Source organism: Pleurodeles waltl, chromosome 7 (assembly GCF_031143425.1).
Source record: "Pleurodeles waltl isolate 20211129_DDA chromosome 7, aPleWal1.hap1.20221129, whole genome shotgun sequence".
NCBI classification, from domain to species: Eukaryota; Metazoa; Chordata; class Amphibia; order Caudata; family Salamandridae; genus Pleurodeles; species Pleurodeles waltl.
Window position 1 is genome coordinate 1,304,858,521 of NC_090446.1, and position 16,379 is coordinate 1,304,874,899.

Below are 16,379 nucleotides of genomic sequence, written 5' to 3' on the forward strand. Positions count from 1 at the left end.
AAAGTATCTGATTTTTACAATCTAAGCCCAGTAACGCTGCTCTGCCCTGGGACTCCTAAAAAAAAAAAAAAAAGGTCCCACATACAAGCCAGATGGATATATGTGATAGATATCCAACACACGGACATTTCAGGTGAAGGTGATACTCCAGAATATAGAGTGCAGTCACTGTGCTCTATGCTGGCTTGCAGCAGAACCTCACAGGAGAAAGGTGAGCACAAGTGCTCCAACCAGCTAGGACATATTCCATTCCCTCTAGATAGTTTGAAGGTATTCAATTAAGTGGAGAATAGGGATGTGATGGCAATCAGTCAACTAATTTATTTTCTACAAAGCAGAAATAAAATAGCATAAATAAGCTGCTTTTTATGGAACATATTCAAGAAAATCTACTCACAAAAGCGTACAACTGATAGGAACTTTCCTAGACCATCCTTTAACTGAATGCACCATCACTGCACGGGAAGTAAAATATTTTCACAACAGGAGCCAGAGTAGGATGGAAACACACAATCATGCATACTAATCAGCCTAGGGCAACCATACTTAGCGGTAGCTTGTGGACGAGTCTGTGGCCTAAGATTCCAGTATGGACATTGCAACCATTTGTGAAAAGCCAGATACTCCCCAAAGAGCCCTGAAAATCTCTATGTCACTAACTTTTATGTGAAGATAGACTACCCGAGGCCTCTCTTGGGACCTCCACTTTCTCTGGAAAGCTTGATTGGGAAATATGTGGAAAGCTCTATCAGGGCTAGGAACCATGCATACATTCTTCGGAAAAGCACAATCATAATCATCTTGCTCTTTAGTGGCAGATGTGGGTCATTACCATAGGAATCGTCATAAAGTTATGGAAGATGAAATTCAGCACCTCACCCCAGTTTAGTAAATCTGTTCTGGGCACTTCGGGGTAGAGCCCCCAAATAAAGAAGCACATTATCTGGGGGCCCTGTACGGATGCCAGCACAAGTGAACCAGCAATCCACAGGTCCTTCAGGGTCCAAAACAGCTCCTGGTCCAGTCTGGTGATTGAAATTGATGGGGTCCCAGGAATACTAGTCTCTTCGGCTATATCTATTCAAACAGCCAGAAAATGTACAACCCACAATGACATCACTTCCAATTTTTTAGTTGGTGAAAAAAACAAATTCTGCAAAACTAGTATGTCTTTCTGCACCTTTCAGCATATATTTTTTTATGAGAAACAAATATGCCATTTAAAAAGATGATAGTATAAACCCTTTGTGGTCTCAGAGGATATGCCATTGATCCAAGCAGTTCAGTAAAGCATGAAGAGGCCAAGCTGAGACCAAAATGAAGACTAGAAAATTCTAAAATCTATCCATCTCTGGCAACTGCAGGAACTATAGAAGAGGGAAGTATGTCTGTTATGCAACATTTAGTTCTAGACAGTCCTTGCAAGGAGGTCTCTCAGCAAATGAATACTCTACATTTCAAAGCAATAGGAGATCACCAAATCATTCAATTGAGGAGTTTCATCACTTGCTGAGCACTAAACTTTCATTTGTCTGGACGAGAAAAAAATTGTGGATGACATTTCTGAGATGCCTGGGCCACGGTACAACTGCCCCTTTTATAACTAGGATTTCCACCTTCTAGTATTTCTAAGCAACAGTCTTCCAGTAAAAAAGACAGAGAGGACTCAATGCTAGAAAGCAACACTGTCCTTGTGACCCAAAGCATTTGCTGACATTGTTTGCCAACTGCAAACAGACAATGGCACACAAACACTCTAGCCAAATCCACATTTGTTAAGGAAATTAGATTCACCTCTGCAACCAGGAACTACCTTGCAGAAACCTCTCTAACGTTTGCACCAAGATCCTTCTAATACTGTATGTCCCTGCAAAAAAAAAAAAAAATACAAAAAAAAAAAAATCTCCAAAGTTGTTGTTCCGATTCACCGGCAATCAAAAACTGTAAACAGATCAATAAAAAACGTAAAAGTCCAGCATGCTAGGTTGCATGCTCTACTCTCGGTAACGGCAAGGGGCTGAATGAGAACCAAAGAATCTCCAAAGTGCAAATTATGCATTCTCGCATTGGGAAACATAGGAAGTTTTTACAACTCAAGCTCGACAACCTCCATTATCAGTACAGTGGGTCTCCCTTCAGCCCATATTTTGTTGCAGAGGCTTTCCATAATGCATGAGCATTTGCGGTTCACATGTAATGCTATGTGTACTGTTAAAGCGCACTATCACCCGCAAGAGTATACTGGCGCTGAGAACGTACCTCTTAGTTATTTTTATATCATTCCTTGACACCAGCCTACAACTAGAGCACTACACTTGTTAACTTCACTCTCTCCATCTAAAAAGATCTACGGCACAGAGCCACCTTTTAGGCTTTGATTAATTGAAAAGCCAGGTCTTCAGCTTCTTGCAGATTTCAACAAGGGAGGAGGCGGCTCTGGTGTGGAGTGGGAGGTCATTTCATGCCATTAATAGTGATGTTGGAATGCTCGTTCTCCTGATCTAGTACCATGTATGTGTGGGATGTTGGTGAGTAAGAGGGGCAGAGGTGTCTGGATGGTTGGTGGAAGGAGATGCAACTGTCGACGTAGGCGGGGCCTGAGTTGTGGAGTGCCTTGCATAAGAAAATGAAAAATGTATTTTGTTAATTATGCCTAAATTCCACTTAAGGAAGATTTTCATCTACTCGTATCTCACCATCCAGCTTCTTAAAGCCAACACAAAGGGAAAACGAATTCAAGGGCGGATGTGTCTATACTTCAGTGGAAACAAAACAACTCTGCCATCAAAATACAGTCATCCTACACCCAGAAAGATGTTGTCTCTGCTAGGCCCTTCATGTGTGACAAGGAAAAGGTATCAACCGCCCTCCTGGCTCCTCCTTGAGAAATTAATTTCCAGAGAACAGCTCCACTGCACTTCGTAGTGACGGATACATCTATGTCTCACATAAACAAACTTACAGCTCAAACGAAGCAGTCAAAAAAGGGGGGAAATGAAATTATATTAAAATTTTGGAACTGAGGTAATACACCTAGCCCTCAAGTCTTTTCTAACATTGCTTCTGGTAAAAATATCAGGATTAAGGCAAACAACAAGAAACTATGTGAGAAAGCAGGGAAGGAACAAAGCAAAGAGATGGTCAAGGGAATTTCAAAGACTAGATACTGGCTGATAGTAGGAAATCTTCAGAATACTACAATTCATCTGCCACGAGTAGACAATAGCAAACTCTACTCTACTAAAAGAACACAAAACAGGTAAACAACAGTAGCATAAACAAAGAAGTATTTAGTCCCCTGGCATCCCTTCTAATTGCTCTTTCTGCAGCAATAGAAAGCATAAAATGCAAGGGCTTTTCATGCAGGTATCAAGATCACACGTAAACGGAATGACTTTAGATCGGCTGTCCTGTATCTTGATATGTAAGTGTTTCTCTATACCAAGGCTATCACTAAGATAAAAAAAAGTCCAGAACAAGCTCCTTCAAATTAAGATGTCAAAAGAATCTTTCAGATTCCAATAGGCACCGGAGATGGACCAAAAAATAACGTTAGGAAAATTTGAAAAATATTTGCCTACTATAGTGTTATCCATGTTGACTTAGCCACTTCTAAACAGTCAATGGTTAGGACTTTAGAGCCGCGCAACACCAGGTGCTACCATAACGCCAACAGAACCCTTTCAAAGTGGGTCTGAGACCTAATCTTCGACCTGTAAGGGATTTACAGCTGCCCTCTTCTGTTAAATTCACGGAGAGGCTACTTGAAGACCTTAAAAACCTTTTGTTGACATTTACTGGTAGATTCTTACTCTATAGAACACAACCTTCAGCAGGAATGGCTAGAAAGGCTCCAACTACAGGACTAGCTCAGAAGTACCCTCTGCCTCTGTGTACGTAAATTCAGATAGATTTATAGCCCTTCGTCAAGGTTGACTGATTAACTTTCTGTTCATTATTGCTGTATATTGGTGTTAATATTGTACTAGACGAGGTGAAACATTTGTCTAGACAGTGTTAGCATGCATAAAAAGACATATTAATGACTTATCATTGTAAAATTTGCTGCATTACTCCAAATAATTTAGTCAACACTACCACATAACTTGTTCTTCCCCTGTTGCATAACTCCAGTAGTCCTGATCTTAACCAACGCAGGCCTATAACTACACAAAAACTAGCAACCAACATGAATACTGTTATAAACTGTAAAATATGTAGAAAATAGTTTGCAAAACAATACACAATCCATCCCAATAGGGCCTTAACAAGAATCATCATAGGAAAAAACACTTGGATTTGTCAGAGTAGGTCATCATCGCTAAAACCCTTGCTTACTACGATAAATCTGTGAGATTAAATGTAACAAAATACGTATCTGTGGGCTTTAATACAGAGTAATAACAATACACCTTCAATTGCCTGCTGACTTTAGCATTTGTTTTCATAATAAATGTCGGGCCTGCTGCCTTTATCATATTTATAATAACCAGATACTGCCTTGTCGCCATAATCAACTCAGGCCTGCTGCATCAAGTATAAGCTTGTGAAGTCATAAAAGCAGAATATCATCCACTTTTTCTAGTGGAAGCACACAACTTCCCTCTAATCAAATCCTACAATGGGGGGGTAACATGTAGCTGAAGGTACTTTTTTGTTGATTACTTAAGGTACATTGACAACTGCACTGTCAATACAGACCTAAAAATACGTGCAGCCCTGGCAAGGTAATACATTGGTCAGTAAGGGGGGGCTTCAAATTTCCCAACAATCACGCTGGGATATCTTGTAAAAAAATACATTATATAAGAAGCAAGATATGAGGGTGGGTATAAGGAGCAGTGGAAAGAAAGAGGAAGGTGGTTGTTGGGGGTACTTACAGAGTGTGTGTGCACGTTTTTGTCAATCAGTGCATGTAAAAACAAGCATTTGCAATGCAACGGGTCTCGCGTTTGCTCGTGTTAGAGCTGATAGCATTGTAAACTTCTAACCCGACTTTTCACTGGTAATAAAACCTATCGGCAAAATTGCATTTATGTACGTAACACGAAAAAGTGAAATTAACTGTGTAACAGGGCGATATTATGTAAAGCGCTCAACTTCTGCCAAGCGAGATCGCGATGGGAAAATAGAGAAAAAGTAGTCCACGAGCCGGACAGAAAACAGCGAGCCTCGCATGTTTTCTGTACTTGGTCGATGCGCTCGAGGAGGGCTATCCACCGGAAAAGGCATGACATGTGCATGCCTTCCACTAATGAAATCAAGCACATTCTAACAGGCAAGCCCACAAGCCAATGACAGACACTGACGTGACGTGGACAGGGCTCCGAGCCCTTTTTAATTACTAAAGCATCTCGCTTAGCGAAACGCATGCGCCAGCGCGTGCGACACAGACTCAACCCTAAAAAATGCCTGCTGAAATCCGACACTTCACCATATCCGACTTAAAGCACTTGTGCCCAACTATTTCCTACAGAATACATTTTTAAGGGGATGCAACATCCACCTGAAGCTATGCCCCTGAGCCCTGGCATCCCATACTGTTCTCAAATACACAAAAGTTAATGAAGTAAAACGAAGGGGAGAGTGCTGGAACTGGATAACAGCAATACATTGCTTGCAACTGCCCTCCCATCATCTGTGCTGATCACACAGAAGAACAAATACTGTAAGCCATTTACTTCACTAAAGAACCATTGCAGTGGCATGATTATGCACCCAAAAGGTCAAGCTCCATACTTTATGCTTATTAGTGAGTCTTCTCTAGGCAGCCACACTACTGCTGGCTCAGGCAGCTGGAGAAACAAACAAAACAATCATACTGTGTGGAAAGGAGATACTTTTTCTAAGGACGCAATTAACTTTTGCCCAGTCAGCACATGCACTAAATATTCATCAGCATATGAGCAGAGCTAAATCCCTTTTTGAAGTACTCCTAAAAGCGCTTTTTTAGTTTGATCACATACAATCTGGTGACAGCTGCGCTCTGAAGCCAGACGCTGAAAGGGATAGATATGCCAAACAGCGTGAAGATAAACGTGAGAAATGTAACAGGTGTTCTTGTACACATTTTAGAGAAAGAGATTATGTTTTTTTACTCTTATCTTTAAGGGCATAAATTTAGGGTCCACTGGAGACCCGTGTCAATGTCCGTTTTGTAATTACTGAGCACTTGTAAGAATCGTACAACACAACGCCTGGAGGAAAATAGTTCCATACTTTGGAAGAGACCAACAACATGTTTTGCCCCCTACCCCTAGTCTTATGAAGAGAAGAAACAGAAAGAAGATGGGCAGACGAACCTCTTATATATCGAGACATTGGAAATATCTGCTACTTCTATAGTTTTCCCTTCCAGCGAGAGTATGGAAGAGTTAAAGAGCAGGTCTGCTACAATGTCAACAAACCGCAGCTGCTCACCGAGCCAGTCTGCAGCAATTCCGTTCCTTATCAATAGTGCAGCTGGAGTGGCTTGTTGAGTTAAAGATTGCCTCCAATGCGTCTAGTGATTCGAGGTGGACAAATTTGCATTTTAGCAGGGGAGGTCTGTCTGGTAATGCTCGCATTGTTTATGGCGCATTGAAATAGTGGCGATTCGGTAAGAAGCGCTACATAAACAACACGTTATACAATACATTGTTCGACGTGATATTCATAGTTTCAAACACTTCTTAGAGCATATTTTTTAATATAGGGTATCCTATGGAACACGCTTTATACAATGACCTTGCACATACTGCCGGTATAGAAACGCGCATTTGTACAGATAACTTCCAAATGCAGTAGGATGACTGAGAATCAGGGCTGTCTACCAATGGTTCAACAGGTGCAGGTAAATCGAGGCCTAAAGACACGGCGTTCACTGAACAGTGCTGGATTTATTACGAACTAGCAGTTGGGGTGTGCGGGGTCGGTTTCCTTGCGCTGACATCGACGCCGCCCTTGACAGTCCAAAACTGAGGCAGGACTGATAAACATCCCCTGATGCTTTGTCTCTTATCCGACGTATTAAACTAGATTTCCAGCTTCAACAGGACGCAGATACCAAAACTCACCAAGTCTCTTTAGCAAGTAAGACTTTGTAACATCTACTCACCGCTTTTTCCCGGTAGGAGGTGTCGCTCTCTCCCCACCAATCAGAAAGTGATTCAGCACCTAGCTCCTCCCGACACGGGAGTAGCGTTCTCATCACCCAATCAACTAATTTCTCTACTAGCAACGCGCCCACCTACGGAGTCGGGTGTCTTATGTACTGCAGCATGAACACTGGATCAAGATAATGGAGCGGCCATATTAGAATGATATTCTGTAGTACAACTGTAGAAGTATATTCACATTTCTCCAGGAACATATTTGTGGTTTTGTAACTGGTTTAACATTTTTATCACGTGCACACTTTTTATCCCGTAAATTTAAATGTACACTTAATTGCTACAGACATTTTAAAATGACGTGGCATAATTATCCTTAAAAAATGATTTTATCCTTTATTCTGAAATCCAGAACAATCTGTAATTAGCCTGTAAAATGCACTCCACTTATGCTGTGTGAACTTTATGCCCCTCTCATTACAAAGCACATGATTTGATCTCCTCTTCCCTGCCAGTTCTTCTTTAGCGTTGAAACCGAAAAAAGACCGTTGTCACGTCTAAAATGTCTAATTCTCTTTCAGGACCGGAGGCTCAGATTATGCTTCTCTTTCTTTACTGTTGGATGATTGTTGGTGACATAGAGATGTGCAACATGGGAAATGTAGTTTATATTTTTTCTGTTTTGTGATTGGCTGCTGTTTTAATGAGTAGTAAAGAAAGAGAAGCATAATTCTATGTCAGGACCGGAGGCTCAGATTGTGCTTCTCTTTCTATGCTTTATTTTACACAGCAGCCAATGAGAGAAGACAATATCAAAACTACATATCCCATAAGTCAAAGTATACAAAATGACCATAGAGAACATACTATAAAACATCAAGAGGCCATAACAGTTCCTCTTTCTTTGCTGCTTCCGCAGTCAGCTAAGTACTCTTCTTTGGCTCTTGATTGTGGCTTGTTTGTTTGGCTTTTTCTCAGCGCGCGCCGCGTTCTATCCTTTTTAGTGGAGCGGGAGTGTCGGCATGCCCGATTTATGGGGCTTCGGTGAGGCGATCCGGCGGCAGACGCTTAGCGCGCTCTCCCAGCGTTGCGCGCGTCTTGTTCTCCTTCAGGCGCCCGCGTTTTTTCTCGTTGCCCTGACAACCGTCGTCTTTGACGCGCTGTCAGTGCAACGGAAAGACGCGATCGATTTCTCTCCTCGGAGTTGGCTTGCGCTTGGGTTTTTTAAGCTTTTCAGAGTTTTGCTTAACCTTTACTGCCGCCCTGTCCTACCGGAGCGCCCTTTTTGTACTCCCAGACGCCCTGTGGTTCCCCCTTGACCAGGGCTGTATAATTAAATTAGGCGCTGCCTAGAGTGCTGCAGGCTGGCTCCCTTCACACTCCAAAAATTTAAATTTCAGCAGTTTTAAAAGAAATTTCTACTGCTTTCCGCCTGCTGGGGTGCGCACTCCCCCTGACTGAAGTCTTTGGCTACCCCTATTGCACGTCTCTTGCGTGATTGAAATTTGCCTGTTTACAGGTTCACTGCGTGGCAGTGTCAAGATGGCTAATTCTTATGAAGATGAAGAATATTTCGGGGATCAGTTCCCTTTGTTGGATGAGACGCTGGCTGGCGCATTGGGCAATACGGTCCAAGTTTCCATAAATAATGCTCCGGAGAGGGCTTTGGGCCCCCTGTCGGTCCATTTTGAGAATTTTGCGCGCCAGAAGGGCTGGTTACCCCCTATCGCGTCATCTGAAGAGGCTCTCTCAGACCAGCCTTCTACCTCTAAGGGTAAGCCGAAGGCAAAATCTTGGCCTCATACTGATATTTTCCAAAAATTGGCTTCGTCCATTCAAGAGGACCACGGGTACAGTTTTTCCCAGGTTCAGGAAGCTCACAGTTCGGATTCCGACCAGTCACCCACAAAATCTTCAGAATCTGATTCGGAGGAGGATCTTGGTCCCAAGTCAAGCGTGGGGAAGCGCAAAAAGTCAGAGTCTTCCAAGGCCCCTCCGTCCAAAGCTCCTAAAGTGCTGACCTTCAGCCCAGAAGAGATAGTTCACCCTCGCTCTTCCAGCTGGGTTCCACCGCCCGAGGTGGCTGAATACCTCCAAAAGCATATCAGGGCTAGCTTCGACAAGGAGGTAAGGTCCCGGCTTCGGTCGGAATGCCCTCGCCCTGATCTGGAGGGAAAGGTTACAGATACGCCAGAGGTGGACCCAACTATGGTCACCTTTTTGAAGAAATGGGCGAAGGACCCGAAAAAGAGTCTCGACCGGGATTGGCGTGCTTGTCAGGACAAGCTTCTTGACCTCTCGGGCCTTCTTGCCAAGATTTTAGAGATGGCTTACGTGGTCAAGGAGTCGCAGTCCCCAATTGATCCTGACATCCTGGTTGGATGGGCTCAACGGGCCATCTGCCACTTGGGTAATGCCAACGTGGCTCTGTCTACAGAGAGGAGGCGTTCTATTCTCATGCGAATTGACCCTCAACTTACGGAGCTCGCATCCTCAGAGGTGGGTCCGGCGGCCCAGGGACTTCTGTTTGGTGCTCCTTTCATCAAGGATCTGGCCAAGTTTGCAGCGACTTTCAATACCATGGACAAGGCGCAGCTGTCGCTGAAAAAGGTGTTTAAAGAGGCTCTTTTTCGGAGGGCCGGACGCCTGCGGGGGCGTTCGTCTGGCCGATCCTTCTATCAAGGCCCTCGTCGCGAGGCCCTCTTCAGAGGGCTCGGTTTCTACAGGGAGCAGCAAGCAAGCTCTACCTTCTACCCCACTCGTCCCCATGGAGGTAGAGGTCGCTTCCGCAAGTCTTTGTCCAGAGCTCAACAGGGAGACACTCAGGATCACGCCACTTCAGGTGAGACTAATACAGCCGTCAGAGGTGGTTCTTGGGGGCAGGGTTCAAACTTGTTTGGCAGAATGGCAAAAGTTATCCAGGGACCCGTGGCTGTTGCAGACCGTGCAAGGGTTCAGTTTGGAATTCTACCAGACCCCTGTTCAGGAAAGTCCCCCTCCTCTTCCCCGTTTTTCCCATCAAGATATCGACATCATAGACTCCGAGGTTCAAGCCCTCCTCAAAAAAGGTGCTATTTGCAGAGCTGTTCCCCATCCCAGGGGTTTCCTGAGTCCTATCTTCTTGGTAGACAAGAAAGGGGAGGTTCGCGCTTAGTTCTAAACCTCAAGGAATTCAACGCATGGTTGGTTTACAGACACTTCAAGATGGAGGGGATCCATCTTCTCAGGGACATTCTGCAGGAGGCGGATTGGTTAGTGCGTCTAGACTTAAAGGACGCTTACCTAAGTATCCCTATTTTCCCACCTCATCAGTGTTTCCTCCAGTTTCTGTGGCAAGACCAGTGCTTCGAATTTCAGGTTCTCCCCTTTGGGCTTTCTTCTGCTCCTTGGTGCTTCACCAAGGTTATGAGGCCGGTAGTGGAATCCCTTCGAGCAAGAGGTGTACGTCTGATAGTGTACCTCGACGACCTGATAATTATGGCGCAAGATCCCCTTCGCCTTCAGGTCCACTTATCTTGGACGATCCAGTTACTCCAGGACCTGGGTTTCATAATCAATCAACCCAAATCTTGTCTGATTCCATCCCAGCAGATCGAGTTTCTCGGGTTCAGGATAGACTCGGTGTCAGCTCAGTTATTCCTTCCTCCTCTGAAAGTGCGCAATATCAAGAAGGAGTTGCGCCTACTTCTATCCAGACAGAGGGTGTCCTTGAGGAACTTAGCCAGGATGGTGGGTCTTTTATCTTCCTCGATCCAGGCTATTTTCCCGGGTCCCCTACACTACAGAGCTCTTCAACGGCTCAAGATCTCTCATCTTCAGAAGGGCTTGTCTTACACAGATCTGGTCCCTCTGAATCCGGAAGCTCGCTCGGAGATAACCTGGTGGTTAGAGCACATGGAGGCATGGAATGGTCGGGCCATCTTCGGTTCTGCCCCAGATGTCATTCTGGAATCGGATGCCAGCAGATGGGGCTGGGGAGCCCGGTGCGGGGATGTGACTACCGGGGGCCGTTGGTCGGAGGAGGAACTCCAACTCCACATCAACTGCCTGGAGTTGCTAGCCGGCTCTTTTGCAATACGCAGTGTGTCCCCTCTGAAAGCGGATTGTTGCATTCTCTTGAGGATGGACAACATATCCGCGGTCAGATATGTAAACAAGCTGGGAGGTACCAGATCTCCGACCTTGGCCCGCATTGCCAAGGATTTCTGGCAGTATTGCCTTCAGCATCGGATATCGGTGATTGCGGAGTATCTTCCGGGAAATCACAACACTGTGGCCGATTGGAATTCCAGGTTTCTCTGGGATTCCAGCGACTGGATGTTACTCCCCAAGGTGTTTGCCTCTCTCAACCTCAGATGGGGCCCCCTGTCGATAGATCTCTTTGCCTCGAGATTGAATCGTCAGCTGTCGCTATTCTTCAGTTGGAGACCGGATCCGGAAGCGATGGCCACCGATGCCTTCCTTCAGGACTGGTCCCCCCACCGAGCATATGCGTTCCCTCCGTTCAGCATGATCCCTCGGGTTCTTGCCCAGGTGCGTCGGCTGGGAATAGAGATTGTGTTGATCGCTCCTCTTTGGAGGGCTCAGGCATGGTTTCCTTTGGCGCTCGAGCTTCTGTGCGATTTCCATCTCCTAATTCCTCCTCTTCAGGACCTTCTCCGGGACCCTCTGGGGTCTCCGCATCCGTTGATAGCACAGGGCAAGCTTCGTCTGGTAGCTTGGAAAATCTCAGGCGTCATTGGTTCCTGCCAGGCATTTCAGAACAAGCTGCGAAGTTCATCCTCCAAGCCTGGTCCCCTGGGACCCTCAAGCGATATGCCTCGGCTTGGAAACGATGGAGTCATTGGTGTGCGGAACGGAGTTCCGATCCCTTTAGTGCGGATGTCAGTCTAGTCGTCAATTTCCTAGCTTCTCTGGCGGCTTCAGGCCTAGCTTTCAGGTCTATCAATAATTATAGATCTGCCATTTCCGCCGGTCATTCCCCTGTTCAAAGCAAACCGATTGGTGAGCACAATATTGTCTGCAAACTCATGAGGGGCATTCGTCTGTCGAATCCTCCACGTCCCAAGTATACTTCTTTGTGGGACGTCAATGTGGTTCTTACGTTCATTTCCTCTTGGCCAGATAACAAATTTCTTTCTCGTTAGCAACTCTCGGCCAAACTGACCCTCTTGTTATGTCTCATCTCATGCAAGAGAGTTTCGGATGTTCGTTCCCTTGATTTACACGGCAGGATTTTTTCTCCTTCGGGAGTCACTTTTTCTATCTCCAAACGGACAAAGACGGGTACCAGGTCAGCTTCGTATCCGGCTTTCCCGCATAACCCCAAATTGTGCGTGGTGCAATGTTTGAAAGCCTATGAAGCGGCTACAGACAAATTCCGTATAGACTGGGGAGGTCAATTGTTGATTGCTATTCAAAAACCTTTTAAACCAGTATCGTCCGCTACTCTAGCCAGATGGATCAGGTGGCTTCTTTCTGAAGCGGGAATTGATGTCTCCATGTTCGGAGCTCATTCAGTTCGGGGAGCTATGGCTTCAAAATCCTTTAGCTTAGGCATGAGGTTGGAGGATATTATGAGGGCGGCAGACTGGTCGTCTGAATCTACGTTTAAGACCTTCTATCATAAACCCATTGTGGACATTGCGTCGATTGTGGTGGATCAGCTTTGAACGAGCATAATCTGAGCCTCCGGTCCTGACATAGAAGAATTTTTTTTAAAGCTTACGCGTTAAGAATTTTCAATTCTATTAAGGACACGGAGGCGAGGATTATCCCTCCCAACAACAATAACACTTCTGCTTACGAGTTAAGTACTCTCTTTTCATTTGATGTCTCATTGTTTGCCCACCCTGTAATTTTATGAATGCTTGTAATAGTGTATACAATGTTGCTATAACACATACTATTATTAGTTTTATTTGTTTTCTTTTTAGGAGGGGATCAGAGTTGAAATTCTTCGCTCTAAGGAAGTTCAGAGCAAGATGGTTACATCTACCCAGTTCCGGGGATCCTACGTTGGATTTGGATTGTGTTGTTCGATTGGATCAAGTTGTATTTAGTGACTTTTACTGACTGTATTCTCGCAAAGAAAGAGGAAGTGTTATGGCCTCTTGATGTTTTATAGTATGTTCTCTATGGTCATTTTGTATACTTTGACTTATGGGATATGTAGTTTTGATATTGTCTTCTCTCATTGGCTGCTGTGGAAAATAAAGCATAGAAAGAGAAGCATAATCCTCGCCTCCGTGTCCTTAATAGAATTGAAAATTCTTAACGCGTAAGGTTGAAATTTTTTTATCCTCGCCTCCGTGTCCTTAATAGAATTGAAAATTCTTGGCGCGATAGCTAGCAAATTTTTTACTCTTACAAGCTTTAGCAAAACCAATAGGTCGCTCCATTGAGACCGAGTGCTTTGCCAATGCTTTTTTAGAGTGGCGTAGCTTCAGGGAAGTAGGTAAAGGGTGCTAGGGGAGGTTAAGGTGTTTCACCCCCCCCCCCCCATATAAATGAAATGTATTTTCTGGAAAATATTTGGACACAGGTGCTTTTAGTCAGGTATGGTGAGGTGTCTGTCGGATTTCATAAGGAATTTTTACATACACATAGACAAAAACGCACACACTCTCTTTCCCTCTCTGCTTTGAATGTCTTCAAAATGTTGCTTATTTTACAAAATATTTAGTTCTATGTCAGGACCGGAGGTGCGGATTACGCCTTGCTTTCTTCCTTTATTTCATACAGCAGCTTCAACATAAACTATAACAAAACTACTTTTCCCATGAAACCTAGGGAAAAGAACTACAAGTCCCATGACCAATGAGCCAGCCCCCCTTCTATGCCATCCGGGTCGCTCCCCTAGTGACGTCTTCTTTCTTTCCTGCTCCAGCAGCTAAGTAGATGCTTTTTTTCTCTTCTTCAGTGAAAGTGACCTATCCAGTGATTTTTCATCGCAGCCATAGGCAGTGCCGTGGGAACACATATCAGTGTTCCTGTCACGGCTGAGGGAAGACTCGCAGCCGCGAAAGCACAGTGCGGCGTAGTGCAGGCTGACCATTGGGCATGCACTTGTCAGTTTCCAAAACTGAAACTGACAGATGCGTTGCTTTAGCCTCACACGCTTTTCATCCCCCGAGCCACCTGGAAGCCTGACGCCCACAGTTCGTGGGTCTGAATAAAAGGGCACCGAGTGCCAGATAATACTAAGTGCAAGGCAGTTTAGTTTGACTCTCACCGAACACATTCGGTGCTAGGCGTTTCTCACGCCATTTACTGCCTAGGCGGCCTGGCCCAGGTGCGATTTTTCTGTTCTAACTACAACATTACTGCCCTTATATATCCAAAGGGTATGGGTGCCCCAATGGGATTACACCCGACTAGCGCTTAGCGCTGCGAAATTCGCTACTTGACTAGCTCCAAAGTCATCTCAGGCAGCCCATAAAGTCCTTTCTGCGTCTCTGACCCCATCCAGTGGCGCTTGGCCAAGATGACAGAGGAATATATGGAGGAAGAGTCCCTACAAGTGCTCCCAATAGATGATGAGTTCTGTCAAGCAGTTGACGCTTCAATACACCAGGCAGTGGCAGTGGCAATGGAACCTTTCAAACGCCCCTTGCTTGAAGTGGCCTGCGCTTGCCCCGTACCTATAGAGGGTACCCTGGACAACATCCCCTCGGGGTTTCCCTCTTGAAGCGCCCACCTCTGAAGCGCAAGGCTGAAAAACCCGCAGACCTAGGCGTCTTTAAATCCCTCATGAAGGCCTTTACTAGGCCAGAGCCTTCTGTGGAGGACAGTCCTCAAGGCCCATTAGAGCTACCTCTTCTGTCAGGTGATGGTGATTCGCCGGCAGAAGCGTGAACATCTCGCCCTTGGCACCTTTCGCCTGTAGAAGACCCCAAAGTCAGGAGCCTATGACAGACATGCTTGAGCCAGAGGATCTCCTCCATCCACGCTCTTTGGAGTGGCCCCCTTGGACAAGGTGGCCAGATATGTGGCTAGCCGCCTTCGCAAGCCCTTAGGTAAAGAGGTCAGGGCTTGTCTTAAGGCGGAATGCCCACGCCCTTCACTCAGCGGGAAAGTGGCGCTAACTCACGAACTGGACCCTCGCATGGCCACCTTCCTTCAGAAGTACTTCAAGGACCCTAAGAAATGGATCGATGGATCCTGGCGCTCATGCCAGGATAAATTGCTAGGCGTCAGTGGCCTCCTGAAAAAAGATTCTGGACATTGCGGAGGAGGCCAAGGCCACTGGTTCTCCCATCTCGCCAGAGACCCTATCCGGGTGGGCCCAAAGGGCAATCTTTTTCCTGGGCAACGCCAACTGTGCTCTCGCCACTGAACGAAGGCATTCTTTTCTCCTTAAAGTTGACTCAAAGCTAGGCAACCTGGCATTGACGGAGGCGGGCGTAGTGCAGGCTGACGATCGGGCACACCCTTGTCAGTTTCCAAAACTGAAACTGACAGACGCGTTGCTTTAGCCTCACACGCTTTTTCTCCCCCGAGCCACCTGGAAGCCTGACGCCCACAGTTCGTGGGTCTGTATAAAAGGGCACCGAGTGCCAGATAATACTAAGCTCAAGGCAGTTTCCCTTGACGCCCACCGAGCGCATTCGGTGCTAGGCGATTCTCACGCCATTTACTGCCTAGGCGGCCTGGCCCAGGTGCGATTTTTCTGTTCTAACTACAACATTACTGCCTTTATATATCCAAAGGGTGTGGGGGCCCCAGTGGGATTACACCTGACTTGCGCTTAGCGCTGCGAAATTCACTACTTGACGATGACAGAGGAATATCTGGAGGAAGAGTCCCTACAAGTGCTCCCAATAGATGATGAGTTCTGTCAAGCAGTTGATGCTTCAATACACCAGGCTGTGGCAGTGGCAATGGAATCTTTCGAACGCCCTTTGCTTGAACTGGCCTGCGCTTTCCCCGTACCTATAGAGCAGAGGTCTTCAAACTGGGGGGTGGGCCCCCCTTGGGGGGCCTCAAGTGATCCTAGGGGGGGGGCAGACTCTGGGCAAAAGCAACATTACACAGAACACAGGCCTTTGTTTTAAGCAGAAGCATATTATTGCATTTTTTTAAAGGTAACAATACTGAACTGCAATGTTTAAGTAGGTCTAGGCATATTTAAACATTGCCATCTTTATAAGACAGTTGTAAAAAATCCTGAGGGGGGCCCAATGATTTTTGTTTTTGCAACTGGGGGGGCACGGCATTAGAAAGTTTGGAGACCACTTCTAAAGAGGGTACCCTGGACAACATCCCCTCTGGGGTTTCCCTCTTGAA

General features: G+C 45.7%; 1 protein-coding gene across 3 annotated transcripts in view; it reads right to left on the reverse strand.

Annotated features, from left to right (window-relative positions):
- ISOC2 (isochorismatase domain containing 2) overlaps positions 1-16,379 on the reverse strand; it is a 185,758-nt gene that overhangs the window by 149,796 nt on the left and 19,583 nt on the right. Inside the window, exon 1 of one of the 3 annotated variants that reach the window (XM_069200620.1) lies at positions 7,097-7,206. The exons of 1 other annotated variant lie outside the window; for it this stretch is intronic. Coding sequence is in view for 1 of the 2 variants with exons in the window: in XM_069200621.1 (XP_069056722.1) it covers positions 7,097-7,189 (93 nt within the window). In the remaining variant the exon portion in view is untranslated. Of the gene's footprint in view, positions 1-7,096; positions 7,207-16,379 lie in introns of those variants that run through there. One more of the 3 variants, XM_069200621.1, reaches the window with a different exon arrangement.